General features: G+C 33.6%; 1 protein-coding gene across 1 annotated transcript in view; it reads left to right on the top strand.

Moving 5' to 3' along the window:
• The window catches only part of LOC145291419 (F-box/LRR-repeat protein 18-like), a 157510-nt gene that overhangs the window by 86644 nt on the left and 53527 nt on the right, over positions 1–17339 (top strand). The window contains exon 2 of the mRNA XM_080137245.1: positions 3817–4702. Within this exon, the coding sequence (XP_079993371.1) occupies positions 3817–4702 (886 nt within the window). The remainder of the gene's footprint in view (positions 1–3816; positions 4703–17339) is intronic.

Consider the following 17339-nt stretch of genomic DNA (forward strand, 5'->3'; position numbering starts at 1 on the left):
TATATAACAGCAGAAAAGGAGATCTTTGTTGGGTGACGAAGTACTGAGTAGAATAATGCCAAAAAGTAATAATGATGACAAGACTTAAAGCAATTAAAGACAGTGCTCCCTCAGTGTTCTGCTGCTTATTCTGCTTGACCAACAACAGTTTGGAGGTTCAAATTTCTTGAGTTTAGAGAGATGTTTGGATGTTATCAACACGGTACCTATGTAGCTTTAACAAACTATTTTTTCTATGCACAGAATTTTACCAAGCTGAAATTGTATAAGTCTGGGCCAATCGGGCCGTTTAGGGTACTGATCTTCTCACAAACTATTTACAATCTTTTGCCTATGAAAGAAAACCCATATCGACTCGATATTAGTGAGATGACAACCTATTTCTTTCACTTGATAACCTTGTGTTCTCTGTGCAACACACAGATTGCTATAATACACCCTTTCGAACAAATTGCTCCCTTACACAGTTAACTTTATTTCTTCCCAACAAAAGTTATTTCTTTTAAAATGGACCCAACACATATGTAGAGACTGGAAAATAAAACTTTGACACAAACCTCTTTTGGTGAAAGAAAAAGTTATTTATTTTGTTCGGTTTCACACCCAAGTTGCCGACACGTATTTACAGCAGAAATTAGTCATTCTTTAGCTTTTCCAAATTTCAGGCCTTCAGGTCTTTTAGCTACAATCTGCTGTTGTGTTGCTGTAATTCTTTAAGACCAACAGATCGGCCGCCTTGTTTCTGGAGGAGTGGGAGGAGGCGATATTGTGTGCTTGTTAAGCATAGCTTTTGAATCATAGCACATTTTTTTCCCTTTCTTTTTTCTTCATCTTTCTTTCACTTGATGCCAATACATGCATTTTATTCCATGACGTCATGCTCATCGCTTAACAGGGCTCTACATTGCGAGTGAAACAGTCGCATTTGCGAATGATTTTCCAAAGTGGCGACTAGAAATAACGAAACGTTTATCTTTTGGCGATTGTATTTCTTTCACGGACAATTTTGTAAAGCTCACTACTGAGTGAAAAATATCTTCGACTTTTTTTTTTTTTTTATATATAAAACGAACAAATTCACATTATTTAAACAATAAAAGGTTTGATAGAACGATATACTCGTTTTTTAAACAGCCTTCATTAAAAAAAAAAAATCTGACGAAATTTGAATGTATATACCATTAAGTATCAACATAAAATTCAGTGCAAATATGCAGAATTACACTTATTTAAATAAAAATAAAATAAACAAATAAAATAGATAAATAAAATATAAATAAAATAAAAATAAAAGATTTTTATGATGTATGTACTCGTCACAGGACAAAGATATCATATTCCAAAAATCGTGTAGATTTAGCTAGTAACTTTTCTATTTGGCTAGTAAGCAAAATATTTAGTTTTCAAAGGTCAACTAAAGATAAATTTGTCTGTGGAGCCCTGTTTAAATACTGACATGACATTAACTCGGCACACGAGTCATCTGTATGCGTACATATTTAGATGACAAGCCCGCAAGAGAGATAACTTATGACGTTTGTGTATTCCAAACTAACTTTAAAACATTAATGCACATATATTTTTACAAATGTTTTTTTTTTATTTCACTTTTATATTTATTTTAATTATAGGATGGGTCTTGTCGTTCATATCAATATTCATTTCTATACCACTTCCAGGAGTTGGTGTTATTTCAGAATTTCCTGTTTCCTAGACTAATTCTTGTATCAAGTCAAGTCTGCCCTACTAGTTCATTCTTATATCCCATTAAACTTTCAGTCCAGGTAGATAACCATTGCAACATCACCACTTTCCCAAAGTGAAACAATAAAAAGTAAAATTTAAAACAAAGGATGAAAAAACAAACAAAACGGCAAAACTATTAGGATGCTAACGAAACCCCTACTTTTTTTTTTTTTAGATCTGGGGAATTGAAGTTTTTTTTTTTTTTTTTTTTCTTTTTGCTTGTTTTTCTTCTCCTTTAACACTGCCCTTGATTATCCTCTTAACAATGTATACTTTGGTCTCTATTCATCTATGGGTTAGGGGTAGTAAGAGGAAGAACAAAGGCTACAGGGCTATTGGGAGGGAAAGGTCCTAACACAGCTAGAATAAATCTACACCTCACAAAGCTGGACTAGAAAAAAAACAAAAAAAAACAACTTTCCAAACACAACCTACAAACGTTATTCATGAAGTTTGAAAAACTGTCACAGAATGCACTAACTGAACTCTTGAACGCTTTCACTAAACAAAAAATAAGAACGTATGTATTAAGATGCATCTATTCAAGGTGTGAATTATTTGCTTGGAAATCAGCCCCCAAGCACGACATGAAGCCACTTAATGTAAGGAGCCCCCCCCCCCCCCGCCAATAAAAATATTTCAAAGTCAAAAACTAGCCAACGATAATTGTTAGATAGATCCAGATCCAGATCCAGAAAACAAAAATTCAATATTGATAACATTTCCACCGATGATCCTGACAAAGTGGGAAGAATTGCTGTTTTCTGAGTCAGAATCTACTCATTTAACGCTTATGGTAGGCTAGTTTTTAACCTTGAAGTTTAAAAGAAAAAAATTTTTTTTTTAATTTTTAAATTCTACATCAAATGGCTTCATGTCTTGTCTGGAGCAATTGCCATGAAAACAGATTAACTGAAATCGAAGAAAGTATAAAAACAAAAGTATGATTAAAAATATTGCGACAATTACTCGAACCTGAAGTTATATCTAGGCAATATCAGCTGCCCTTGCTAGTTTATATATATATAGTTCATGATGTTGACCATCTTATAATTTATTTCTTTAATTCAGTTGACATTTACAATTCTTGACAGTATCTGTTTTATAGTACAAAATCAATCACTTAATTATTATATCAATCAGTGAATCTATTTTGCTTTTAACTCATCAGAAGAATTAACAATAATCAATCCATCAAGAGGAAATAAAGTGCGTTTTGACATGATTAAAATCCAAAAATTGAGAAGCTGTACATACCTTGTTTCCATTATGCCATATTGAATTTAGAAATAAAGTCACTAAATTCATCTATTTGTACTAACAAGTTCTATTAAATTAGTTATATTCTGCCAAAAATGTTATATTTATTAATTATAATTAATGTATCCATATTTATGAAAATAACATCAATAATTATAATCTATCAAGAATTGTAAATGTCAACCGAATTAAAGGAATAAATTATAAGATGGTCAACATCATGAACTTTGGAATATAGACTTTTGTCATTCACTATATTTCTCTGTAATTACATTGAATTTTTAAAATAAGGATTGGTATATATTATAAGGAAATAAAGTATATTTCCACAGAAATATATATATATAGAGAGAGAGAAAGAGATGATAAAAGAGCTAGATTCTAAGATGTTATTCATCTTACCATTTATTTCTTTCAACATGTCAAAATGTCCACTCTTGACAGCACCTGTTTCGTAGTGCAGAAGCAATCATATGTGCTGTCAAGAGTGAATATTCATGCTGAAATAAATAAGATGAATATCATCTTGGAGTTTAGAATATTGCTGTTTTGTCATTTATTTGTATATGCTCTAGTTAAATTTAAGATGCATTGAGCTTCATAAATAAAATGGTTTGGTATGAATAAAGGGTGAATACAGTTAAAAAAAAATTTCCCCATAAATAAATATATATATATATATATATATATATACTTTTCATTTTAGTTAAGTTTTAAAATTGATGTCCCAATGTAAAATTTACAAAATTGCATAAAGTTTTCCACAATTTCCATAAATCTTCCATTAATATTATGTCTTATTTTTTTCAGGGTTGTGAAAATGGGAAGTTTCCATGAAATGTCCAAAGAAATATTCAAGGAATTCATCAACAATTCATGCCGTCACATTGTTAAACTGGACTTGAACCACTGCTATTGGTTGCCGGGTCATGTTGTGACGGACATGGTCCTTAAATGCCATAAGCTCGTCGAACTCCATTTGATCGAGTGCAAACTGCGATCACAACAGCTTGTGAAAATTCTTGCACAGAACCAGAGCATCCGTGCATTTTCGTGTTCCATTGCTAGCATTACGGACATTACGGAGCAGGTGATGCAGAATCCTGTTGCTCAGAAGACGTTGTGGTATCTCAAGAAACTTTGCCTTCACTTCAAACAGGAAGCCCGTAAATTTGATTTGTCAGTGTCCGTCAACTTTGTTCAGAATACTTCGCTGTTTCATTACTGTGGTAATCTAGAAAGCTTACACGTGCTTGGCACCCCACACCGAGGTCTGCCGAAGGACATGCTACGCCCGCTCATCCTCAACCTGGATAACTTCCAGAGGATTAAAGAGCTGGCCATCAATGACGCTGCTGATCCGGCCGCCCGGATCTTCTTTTTTGGGACACTGCTGGAACTCTGCAAAGTGGATCTGCATCTTAAGACGCTGCTGAAACCGATGGCGAATCTGACCACAAAACAAGACTTTGCAAATATCTTTAAGAACATGTCCGACCTTGAGAACTTGGACCTCTCCCGGTCGAACATCGAGGTTCCAATGGACATGATAAAGTGGGAAGAGGCAGTGAACTTGCGACATTTAAATCTGCTGGAAAATATCAAGATAAATAGTGAACAACTTTCTTTGTTGGCCGGATCGTGTCCCCATATCGTCAGTCTGAACCTTCAGTATTGTATCTCCTCATTTCAGGCCGTACGTACAACAGAATTATTATTTTTTTCATGTTTGAATATAAGTCGATCGTTTTTATTTCCGCCCTCCTTATTTGTGCATTTAATTTCTGTGTATTGTTGTTTCCATGTGAATTTGATTATAGTGATTCATGCCTTGTAGAGAACAAGATCCACTCTCACCAACAGGTAAGTAATGACTATGATGATGAACCGGTAATACCTAGTGTAGTGGCGCAGATTGCTGAAACAATCTTTCACTTTGGTGATACAAGCACCAAAATTGAAATTTGTCAGGTTTGCTTCTGCAGCCATCTTGAATTTTCTGATGGCTAACATTCTTTTTTTAAAATGTATGTTCTGAATATTATTTGTGCCAGTTTTGGTGCTTGTATCACTAAGTGGAAGATTCTTATGAAATATTGAAATAACCTGCCCCACTAGTGTGGTGTTAGCCCTGCGCAAGCTATGCCAGTTTCCACCAAAGGTGCAATTTTATAAAGAATATCAAAATCATAAGCGGTTCCCAGTTGCATGTATATGTCGGCCATGGGAAGATGTATACAGTGCCCAACGTTTCCAAAGGGTCACCCATCTGGTACTGGTTAAGCTCCACATCACTTAACTTTGGTGATCTAATTGTTCACCATTGTTTCAACACGATTATGCTATTTAATTGACAATCCTACAAATGCACAATACATTACAGAACTGTCATTATAATCTTTGGTTTAACATCAGTTTTATGCATGCGTTGAATTTATTGTTTTTGTTTAGGCCTCTTAATTTATTGGGGAACATAGGGCCGCAACGACGTTCATCCAACGGACCTGGTTCTGGCTGGTCCTCTCCAGTTTGGCCCATGTCATTCTGGCAACTCTGGTTTCAATGCTTCTTTTTGGCTTCCCAGAGGCTTTCACCCACTCACGTCATGAACTCTACTGGAGAGCACCCTTCCAGGACCAAGAAGTCTACAGATGATGCCATTGCGGTTTCTGTAACTTTTTCTTTTTTACAGAATTGGGTTGTTGGCTCTATTCTAACCCCAACTTGGAGGAACAGTGAGTGCTCCTAGTCTGATCTCTACCCTTCAACCTGTCTGGCTTGGGTGACCCTATCAGAAGACGAAATCTCCCGCCAGCATAGCTATCCGGATCCAAAAGACACGCAGGCCCCTAACCATGCCAAGGTTGCACTCACTAGGGGGCATGCATTGAGATAGCTTTGAAAATCAAATTTTTAAAGCATGCGTTGAGCAGCTTTAAAAATTTGATTTTCCAAGCTATCTCTGGCCAGGTCTTTATTTATCCCTATTTCTCTCAGGTCCATTTTTATTACTTCCTCCCATGTTTTCCTTGTCTGTCTTCATGTGAACTAAATCTATGGCATCAACATGTTCTTTTTCTCCTAACCGTGTCATTTTGGAGTTGTCTTCCTCGTAGACTAGGACTCTGCTAAGGCTTAGGAGTCGAGTGTATTATTTCCTCCTGGTGTTGGAGGGAGAAGACTTCACGCTGGTAACAACTGCAACATTATCGCTTCCATATGGTATATCAACTCAAGAATAAAATATGAGTATTGTAACATTGATATAGCTGTTTTAGTTCCTTTTTATAAGGAAAAAAGTGCTCAATATCTCTTGTAGAGCACGTGCAGATTTAAGTGTAGCCAAACAATCAAAGACACATGGAATGCCAGTTCCTTGCCTTCATCAAACCAAGATTGACCAGAATTTCTCTCTCTCAAATGTATGTTTGTTTGTGCATTGATCATACAAAATACATGTTAAAATATTCTTTAGAATTGGGTTCTGTTTGAAAAATAAAATCTATTTTAATGGTTGTAATTAATTGCAATTTACTCATTAGGTCACTCACCTTTTACAAAGTTTCTGTCAGTTACTCTCACCCTCTCTCACTGTATGTTGTTTCACCCCACCCCCTCTCCAGTCCAATGCTTTCATTTTATATAGTTTCTTTCCTGTCTTTGTTTAGTAACAAAGATAATAATAAAAAAAACCCTCTAAAACAGGAGATTGAAATGGTGCATTATAAACATCAGAAAATATCACTACAGGTATTAATACTATTAATTCATAGTTGAGAAAAAAGAAATAAAGAATGAGAGATGGGGAGGGGGATGTAGTGAAAAGAAAAAACACTTTTAGATTTTATCCTTTTATTTCTAAAAATTTAACTGACTTTTTTTTCCTGATTCAAACGATCTAAACCAAGTTTAGTAGATGACCCAACGCGTCACACGTTTTTTCCTTGGTTAAAACCAGCTGTACTGGATACGTGATTATTTCTAAGCTTAAGCATTAACTACATCCTTTCCAAATCTTGAGAGTACAGGGAGATGTGTGCAGAAAAGTAGACTTTGTTAGTTTGGTCACATTGAGAGAATAGACGCGAGTTCTTTGCTTAGTAGATGTAGAGCAGTTGTGGGAGCAGATTTAGTTCATATGGGAACGTCAAGTAAAATATGGGAGAAAGTAAGGAAAATAGACCTGAGGGATTAATAAAGACCTGACCAGAGATAAGATATCAAACTCATGCCAGCATGTAAAACAAATGTTAAACTAAATATGATGATTTTTTTTTTTTTTTTTCTGATTTGAAAACTCACTTGGAGTTTTCAAGTCATATTTACCATCCTCTCTGCTGGTTTCGAGCACTATTACGAATTGCTTTGCATTCTCACAACTGCTGTGTACCATTGTATTTTTGTTGATAATGATCAAAAGCTTTCTCTGGAATTTGAATGACAATAAGTTTTTTCAGAATTCTTAGTATTTTCTATACTTTTTCCATCCTTCAAGACACTTCATGGCCGTTTTATATGGTAGCAACTAATGCTGTTGCTACTGCACTTTTGAGGACAGGGATAATCTCAGATTATGCAAATTTTCAGAGATGATATAGCGCTGAATATATATATATATATATTAAACAAGTTGAAAAGTATTAATAAATTGAACTTCAAATCAATATTTTTTTATAAGTGCTCAATACTAAACAAATTTGCATAGGATGGGTTTAGATATACATAGAGATAGAGAGAGAAATGAAATATTATTTTCATAATTTTCATATATATATAGGAAGTGATGGTAATTTAGTGATTAATAACAGACTAACAACCTGGGTATTGCAAGTTCGAAACCAATTTGTTCCACAAAGAATCACTTTCACTTAGGATGTTGGCAACCTTCACATGGTCCTTCTCATAATTCTCCAATGTCTGACTAGAAAAATATCAGGCAAACTAATGCCAACAAATCTTCGGATTCATGATATGAAGATCACTAATATATATATATATATATATATATATATATATATATATAATGTAGCTAGCAGGAAAATCTGACCTTGCTCAGAATTGAATAACAATCACTATTACATATTTTATTGCTCGTAACACCATATTTCATTTTAGCTTTCTGCTCTAATTCACAGGCAAACTTTTACAACTGCTTAAGTACAAGGGCTTTTGTAAGTTGTGAACGCATTTTGACATTGAATATTGTTATATAGTCAGATCAACCCTTCGTGTCTCTATAATACGACATTATATGACCATATATGTTCTCGGCTTTCACATATGTATAAACTTGTGCAGTCAACATAGTCGTATATGTAATTGTTTATTTATAAACCTGTTAATGTTTGTGTCTTAGAAAGAACTAGCGAGGGGTACCCGGCGTTGCCTGGGTGTTTGGATGTGTTTGTGTGTGTGTGTGAAAACTCTGGGAGGGGGGGGGTTAAAATAAAAAAAAAATGTTTTGGTAGGTAAGTATGAGGATCGAACCCGAACCGTTGAGGCAAAGTTGGAAATTAAAGTGTGAAAAAAAAAAAAGAGTGCGACGGTTTTAACCATTGGGCCACCACGAGATGCTAACGGAAACACGTTTGAATTTATTTAATTACTTGGATTTGGCAGGTGCACGTTTTAATGACTTAATGAGGTCAACTTTGACTGCGGGATAGTATTTCATTTACTGCGAGAACGCTTTTTTTAATTTTTATTTTCCCAAGATGTTATAGGAAAAAGACTAACCCACATGCGGCGAGCGACAAATGTTGAATATTTATCTTCCCGAAGTCGAGCAAATTAAATAGACAGGCAAGCTTCATTGTTAACTCTGAGATATTACGATTTATATGTGATATAAAAAGTTGTTAGGCGACCGACCGCTTCTCTGAAAAAAGCCTTTTGTAGACATACAGAAAAAGCGAACACACATACAAACATACATACATTTTCGCTTTTATATTTATAGATGACGTATCAAGATGTGCTTGGTACATGTATGTGTAACACAAAGAACACTTCACAGTAACATTTACTTAAGATGAAGGGGTACAGTTCTTAGCAAGAATAAACAAACATACAGCTTATTTTTGTTTTTAGTTTTGTCGTCACCGTGTCTGACAGTTAATTTACACTTGTCTAGTGGATGCTGAAATCAAGACTCTTCCAACTTAGTTGCATCCGAAGCAACACCAGGACAACTTCTTGTTACAGGTTTTAATTTAAATCTTCAACAGATGCTCATTGAGTCGGATTGAGTCGCACTGCCAGATTGTTTTTTTCTTGCTAGTTGTCACATTTTAGGCTGTAACATCCCATTTGACCCCCAGATGTAAAAGTAAAAACTATGCTAATGCCAAGTGAGTAATTCTATAACTGATTCAAAATTCTCTCTCCTTCCAATTGGTCAGTTAACTTATATTGCTGTCCTGAAAATCCAATCAAGTCATCTTTGATGCTTGCAAATGAGGCCAATGTTATTTTCAAATCAAATTTTCAAGTGTTTATCTTTTCATTTCCAAAACATTTTTAACATTCTTTTTGTTAAGCTATGCAAACTACATATTAAATGGTGCTGACATACTTGATTGTTCATTACCACAAGGCTCCAGTCTGTTAGATATATTTTGAAAATTATTCAGAATATAAAACTGATATTTCTATTTATATGTAAAAGGCAATTTGTGTGTGTGTGTGTGTCAGAGTTCATTCCTTATGGACGCTGAAATGGCTGGGCTTATTTTATTATTATTTTTTTTAATTTCACATGAATATACTTTATGTGTCTGGAAGTGGTGTTAGATAAGTTTTGTATCAGAATGCCTCCAATAAGTATCAATGATCAAAAAAATCTGATTAAACAAGGAACAATCCAATTTTGACTAAAAGTTAATGCTCTTAAACAACCTAACATCACAAGAGCATGTAAGAAGTTTTTTCACCGCACAAGCAGGAGGGCCCAGCGTATAAAATCAACAGTGGATTCTATGATAAGACAGAAGCATGGTCAAAGTGAATGTTTGTTTAGAACACAATTGTACCATTTACCAACTCGAACAGACAGACAATTTGATTGAAAAATTGGTGATTTTTACTGATTTCGATGTCAATACAAGTATTGGAAGCGTGGAACATTTGTTGATCATCATTCAATCTAGGGCAATGTCGGGTCTCCTTGCTTAGTATTGTATAATCATTAGCATTATGATTTAGGTTTAAAATGATACCAGTTTCATCTTGCTGTTATATATTAATAAAAAATGTCCTCACTTGCAAATCGCATTTTTGAAATTTACCAGATGTAACAGTCAGGCTTTAATAGGGTGTATTCCAACTCTTGCAGTAGCTGTTCATTTGAACCTGAAATCATAAAAATTGGTCAGTCATAAGATGTATAGCAATAACATACTGAATTTTCAAGTGTCTACAACAATTTTAAATGCCTGTACAAAAAAAAAAGTCTGGAAACTTATTGAAGGCATGTCATACATATTATTTTATTTTTGTACTGAAGACATTACATTACATACTATCATTCATAGTTCACTAGATTTAAGGGGTTGAAATGAGCCAAAGACTGCTGTAACAGCCTGTATAATAAAAAAGAAGAAAACAAGAAAGAAATAGTAATTAACAACTGTTTGAGCTCATTTCAGTGCTTTGTGTTAAACATCTATCAGTAAAAATGAACATAGTTTTTTTTTTTTCTGTGCTTGTCCAAAATTCCCCACCATATAAAAAAAATAAAAAACAAACAAAAATATGATGCACGTATCCATGACTAAAAGAAAAAACCCCCCAAAAATCACGAAAATTGATTGAGTAATTTTATTTTTATAAAAGAAATAATTTTTAAGTGAATTTTAGTTTTTCCAGTGAACCCCCTTCCCCATGTTAAGAATGGCTTTCTAAAATCTCGATTTGGAGTCTTCTTCCGTTTTCTTTCAGGCAGTTTTCAAGATAGCGCTATGAGATTGTCGCTCGTTATGTAGCCACAAAATTTTATTTTCTTATTAAAAAAAATAAAACTACATCAGCAGTTTTTTTTTTTTTTTTTATAAGGTGTGGAAATTCTAGACAAACAGCAAATTTTTTCTTGTTTTTACTGTAAACCGCTTGAAGGTTATATTATGAAACTTATGCACTTCTATCCCCAGAATACCTTTTTTTTTTTTTTTTTTACTTTCACATTTTATAACATGCAAATTTTTGGGTGGAGCTCAAGCAATACTAGGATAAGTATGTGACATTTATTTAAATAACTAGCATGACACCCGGCATTGTTCTATTATAAAATACACCTAAATATGTTTTAATTTATGCAGATTTTATATTTATTATTATAGAGCCAGTTCTCTGTTGATTATTATATTGTGCCCAATATATAGTAGTGATTTCAAAAGTTTTACAAATAAATATTACTTGGGTGCCATCAGCTAGAATCGAAATCAAAACGTTTAGCTATCAGAATAGTACTGTATTTAAACACTTGTGTATGAGTTACGACATTGAATCCAATGATTCTTTATAATGCTGGCGTCTCATCTAGTTTGAAATGTCTTTTATATATATATATATATATATATATATATATATATATACACACAGAGGATTCAAGCAAGGACACCCTATCATCTTTAAATATTTATAGGAAGTGAATAAGACCCATGTGTTATCCAGCTGCAAGCCTGAAACCAATCCAGTACTATTTTAATGAGTTTTTTTTTTTTTATTTCTACAGTTTTCAAGTTATAAATCCAATCAAATAAAGTAAAATTTTGTCCTTTTTATAAATGTTGGAACACAGAATGCTGACTCCACAATCTTATTATTCCTGCTTTGTTCAAACTGAAGTGTACTCCTTCAAGTATTCTGTTTGATCTAGTTTTAGAGTATATATGATTGTTAGGGTCCATCTCCATTCATTGCCCTTGGACAACACATCTATCCTTCTGAACTCTCCATTTCAAACTTGCAAACAAAACAAAACAAAAACAGCCGACAATTAGGCATAAACTCTTTTCTTGTGACTCAATTTGACCTAAAGAAAATTCTTTTAAAACGTTTTAATAACAATTGAAAATAGTTTTTTGCACAATAAAGAATGTCTGCATTAAGTGTATGAATATTATGTCATTGTTTTTCTTTCTTTTTGCTGGGCAGATTTTTTTTTTTTTTTTTTTCTTTTTGTTAAATGAATTTGACTTCTCTGTAGAGCACACGAACGTTGTGTCTCCGTTGATTGTCTAAACTCCTTATTAGTCACAGCTATTCATTAACCTGTATGATTACAAGTTTTACCCGCGATACTGAAAGCGGCAAGACTCAGCGGTTGAATGCAAAATTGAAGAAGGTTTGGCCCAGAACACGCAAAGCAATGGCATAGCAGCAACGTGGACACTTTAACTGGATTGATTTTTGGTTCTGCACTTGACACATATTTGCTTAGTAGAGGACCAGAGAACGACGGATCCTGATACCAACTCCTACATCCTCACTAGTGTTCTGTTAGTAGGGTAGCTCTGACATTACCATGTACAACTGTCCCTACTTATGATGTAGACATTATTTGAAGTAGAAGATTCAATTGGCTCAGTTACATACACTTTCTTTACAAGATCCAAGAAAATTAGTTTTAACGGAGATAAATGCTGCTAAATTTAGCTAAATTTCAAGGGAATTGGAAATGGTTGGTGATTGAAGATGTAAGATGATTGCACATGACTATTCGATATCTAAGTGATAGAAAATTGTGGAGAAATCAAATTGTGTCCAGAGAAGATAGCGTTAAAAACAAGAAGGAAAGGCTTATGATTTTAGGTGTATCAACCCTTTTATATGTTTTTTAAATGACAATAAAGGAGGCCTATATTGTAAACAATTAGTTGAACACAAGTTATTTACCCACTTGGCTTCATACGTTTTCCAGCAGTATGAATGAACAACTGAACACAATAGATCCAAAAATATTCAATTGAGCTCCAATCCTCGATTCCTCCACTATATAAAAGATTCACAGCAAAACTCATTGAGCTACAACCAATACCAATAACTTTCTTTTCTTTCTTTGTGCATTTAAAATCAAATATAACTTCTATGAACAGAGTTTCTCCAAGATGTTCCCACCTGTGAAACACACTATTGTGGGGCTGCTTCCCAGCTGAGTACAACATGCTTGTTTTCAAGATCAGTGTGAATAAATATGTCAAACCGTTCTTTCATTCCAGCTATCCTTTCAAATCCTCTCATAACATTATTCATTAATTAACTAATTAATCCTTATCTATAGGTGGCTTTTGACCTTGGTAGATAGCAATTAATCTAATCTATAAAAGGAACTTTGTGTGTGAGAGAGAGAGGAAGACTTCTCTATAAACTCTGCAACAGCTGGGCTAATTTTTATGAAATTTCACACAAATATACTTTATATATCTGGCAGTGTTCTTAGATGGATCGAAATGTCTTTGATAAGTATTGAAAAAAATCTGATGTAAGAAAAAACAGGCGATCTTGACCAAAGTCAACACCTTATACAGCCTAATATCACAAGTGCGTTTGAGAAGTTTTATTACCACACAAGCAGAAAGGCCGGTGCACTATGATGGGTCCCCAACTAGATCGGACAATCCCCGATTTTGATGACAATAAAAATATGGGAGTGTGAAAGATTTGTTAATTATCATTCTATCCTTGGCAATTTCGGGTCTCCCTACTAGTTATTATATAAAACAAAACTTTGCTTAGCTGATTGCATAATTCAAAACGGTATCCATTGTGCCAATTATGTACTGTCTAAGCAGCGGCTGTCTAAATTCTCATACAGATGTCATGTTTTAACAGTGATGTGCGCTTTGTGTATTATTATGTATTATCAAATCTCCCTATTGAATGATAGATGAAGGTGGAGAATGGAAAGTGTCTCTAATAAAACACTAATTTATTGGTGCATGTTTTCTATTGGACAGTACCTCAGGGCCAGATATTGAATATGTATCACAGATTTTTTTTTTTTTTTTTTTTTCATGCAAGCGATGTTAAATTACATATTTGTTAATGGTAAATAGTTGTACAATTTATTGTTAAGATTTTCTTGTTTTCTCTAGATAATTTGTTCAACCGGAGTTTATTTGGATCAAACATTCCTTTGAGGGGGCGTGTAACAAACCCTTTTACTCACCTCTTTCACTTTTATTCTTGTCCATGTTTTTATTTTGTATTTTACATATATATATATATATTTAATTTATTTATTAAAACGTAAACAGTTACATTTGGTCGCTACAAAAAATCATCTGTTTCAGTCAATGAGACTTCATTAGGCGACCCTGAACCATCTGATTCTAAAGAAAAAACGTGAGCTCTTCAAAAAAAACAAACAAAAACAAAACACAATTTGCGAGCTCTCTAAAAAGAACCTATAACCTTTTGTGTTTTTTTTTTTTTTTTTGAACAGCTCACTTTTTTTTTAGCATCAGATGGTTCAGGGTCGCCTGATGAAGTCTCATTGACTGAAACAGATGATTTTTTGTAGCGACCAAATGTAAGTGTTTACCTTCTAATAGATAAAAAATACATATTTTGCTCTTGTTATCAAGCACTATATAACAACCTTGTTGAGTTCATTAGTTCCTACTTCTGAATATCTCAAGCCTGGATTTGTGTGTGTGTGTATATGTGTATATATATATGTATATGAATAAAAAGGTGAAATATAATTGAATAAACATATTCCCATATATATATAGGGGAATATATATATATATATATATATATATATATATATATATATATATAGGGGAATGTTTATTCAATTATATTTCACCTTTTTATTCATACCAATCCCTTAATTTATGAAGCTCAATGCAATTATTGAACATATAACAAATAAATGACAAAAGTCTATATTCCAAATTTCAAGATGTTAACCATCTTACCGTTTATTTCTTTAAGTACGTTGATATATCTAATTCTTGACAGCACCTGGCGTAACAAAATGAAAAAAGATAATTGCCACTTCTCTCCCAATTTTCGGATTTTGTAATCCTACCTATATTCCTTTATTTTCTTTTAATATTGAAAAGTGCTTTTCTTCTGATGAGTTAAGGGTGGAATAAATTCAAGAATAGACATAATAATTATATGAATGACTTTGCGCTATCAAACAGGTGCTGTCAAGAATTGTGCATGTCAACGTACTTAAAGAAATAAACGGTAAGATGATCAACATCTTGACATTTGGATTATAGACTTTTGTCATTTTTTTGTTATATATTGCATCACTGTGCCTGCTTTACAAGTGCTTTTATGTTTTCTTCTGACAAACTTATAGCATTTGGTCCCCCTCCTCTACATAAATCCCCCACCCCGACTAATCTGACAGCAAAATTCCACCTCGTTCACTCTAGAGGTTCCCTGATGCCAGAAAGCTTTTTTATGCTAATAGTTTTTCCCTCAAACTGCTAGACTTTGGAATTCCCTCCCCATTTCCTGCTTCAGTAACTGTATTAACATGCAGAAATTTAAATGTGATACAAACAGATATCTTTCTGCTAAACGCCGTACATTGTGCTCCTGTAGGCATGGTCCCAAATAATAGTTCTTTATGTGCAAGTGGCAATATGCCTTGTTTGGGGGTGAATAAGTGTAAAGGGAATATTTTATATATTTTATAATTGTCGTATTTCCTATGTGTTTGTTCACAATTTGATTAATATGTTCTATAAGGCAACCATTCGCCCATGTATGGAGTATTGCTGTCATATTTGGGCTAGTGCATCGGCTACTAGTCTCTCGCTCCTTGACAAGGTTCAAAAGAGAGTCGCAAATCCGATAGGCCCTGAACTGGCATCTAAGCTTCAGCCTTTGTCCCATTTGCATCCCTCTGCCTGTTCTACAAGTATTATAATGGTGAATGCTCTGAAGAACTGCAAGCACTTGTGCCCCCACGATGTGAACACCCTCGACAGACCCGACAGGCTGCAAAATCCCACCCCCATATTGTAGAAGTCCCTAGATGTAAAAGATCTTTCTACTCCAGTAGTTTCTTCCCCAGAACCGCTAGACTTTGGAATTCCATTCCAGGTCCCTGCTTCCCCAACTGTACTGACATTCAGAAGTTCAAGTGCAACGTGAACCAACATCTTGCTGCCCAAATCCCTACATAGTACCCCAGTAGTTGTTGCCCCTGTTAGTAGCCCCCTACACCAAAGTGGCAATTTGCCTTGTTTGGGGTGAAAATGTAATAATAATAAAAAAAAAAAAGCTACACTGTTTCACAAATTAATTTTCATACCGAGTGAACGTTTATACACAGTTATATTCCAGCATGATTTCTATACATACTATTTATCCAAATAAAAATCTACATTCAAGAAGTAACCTCATTTGCATATTACGTTAAAGAAAATCTATTTTATTAATCAGCTCCATGTTATTAATTGTTATTAGTAACAGAATTGTTTTAATTGTTCTGTTTTAAGAAAATAATTTAAGTTGATTTATTTCATTTATTTTTAATTTATTGTTAATCATTATAAGCCATTGTGTTTAAAACTGGAAGTAAGCTGTATTTATTTAAGGTCAGAGTTATTTCTCCTTTGAGCTGAGTTATTTCCTATTTGGTTTTTATAGATAAAGATGGATGTGTTTTATGCTTCTATAAATTCAACAAATTCGCAACAGCTTAAGATATTCAGTGTATCTTGAATAGTATGTGACTAAACCCTCCGCTTGGCAATATATTTTGGCCTGACAATGCCGGGTATATACAGCTAGTTTATATATATATATATATATATATATATATATATATATATATATATATATATATATATTTCCTTTTTCCTATTTGTATTTACCACATCTGTATTTTTTTTTTCGTTTTACTTACTAGGTATGTATATTTGGTATCTGTGTTGGAGGGGTGGTTAAGAAAAATGTAATCACAATTATACTTTTGCGTTCTAAGATAGTTTATAATGTAATTGTTTGGACAGCACACTTATTCTAAAATAAAGTCGAGCATATTTTCCTTTCTTTTTACTGGCAAACCTCCATTTTTTATCAGGTGATTGATGAAACTGATGAGCTGAAGAAGAAGAAAAGAAAAGAAGGAATTGGGTTCTAAAATCTTTTCTTCCAGAAATCTCTTTGGGCAGATGGCCAGACACTTAAAAGATGCGTCTGGGTCATTCATAACGGCAAAACAAACTGTAGAAAACATATCACTCCAGATAATCTGTGTGTTTCTTTATGTTTTAGCAAGTTCCATTATAAGATTATCAGAATTTGATATTTTTAATATGAAACTGAATTCATTATTACTTCTGAGAGCATTTAAAATT

This window comes from Euprymna scolopes, chromosome 12, assembly GCF_053919585.1.
Source record: "Euprymna scolopes isolate OS-2025 chromosome 12, ASM5391958v1, whole genome shotgun sequence".
Classification (NCBI taxonomy): Eukaryota; Metazoa; Mollusca; class Cephalopoda; order Sepiida; family Sepiolidae; genus Euprymna; species Euprymna scolopes.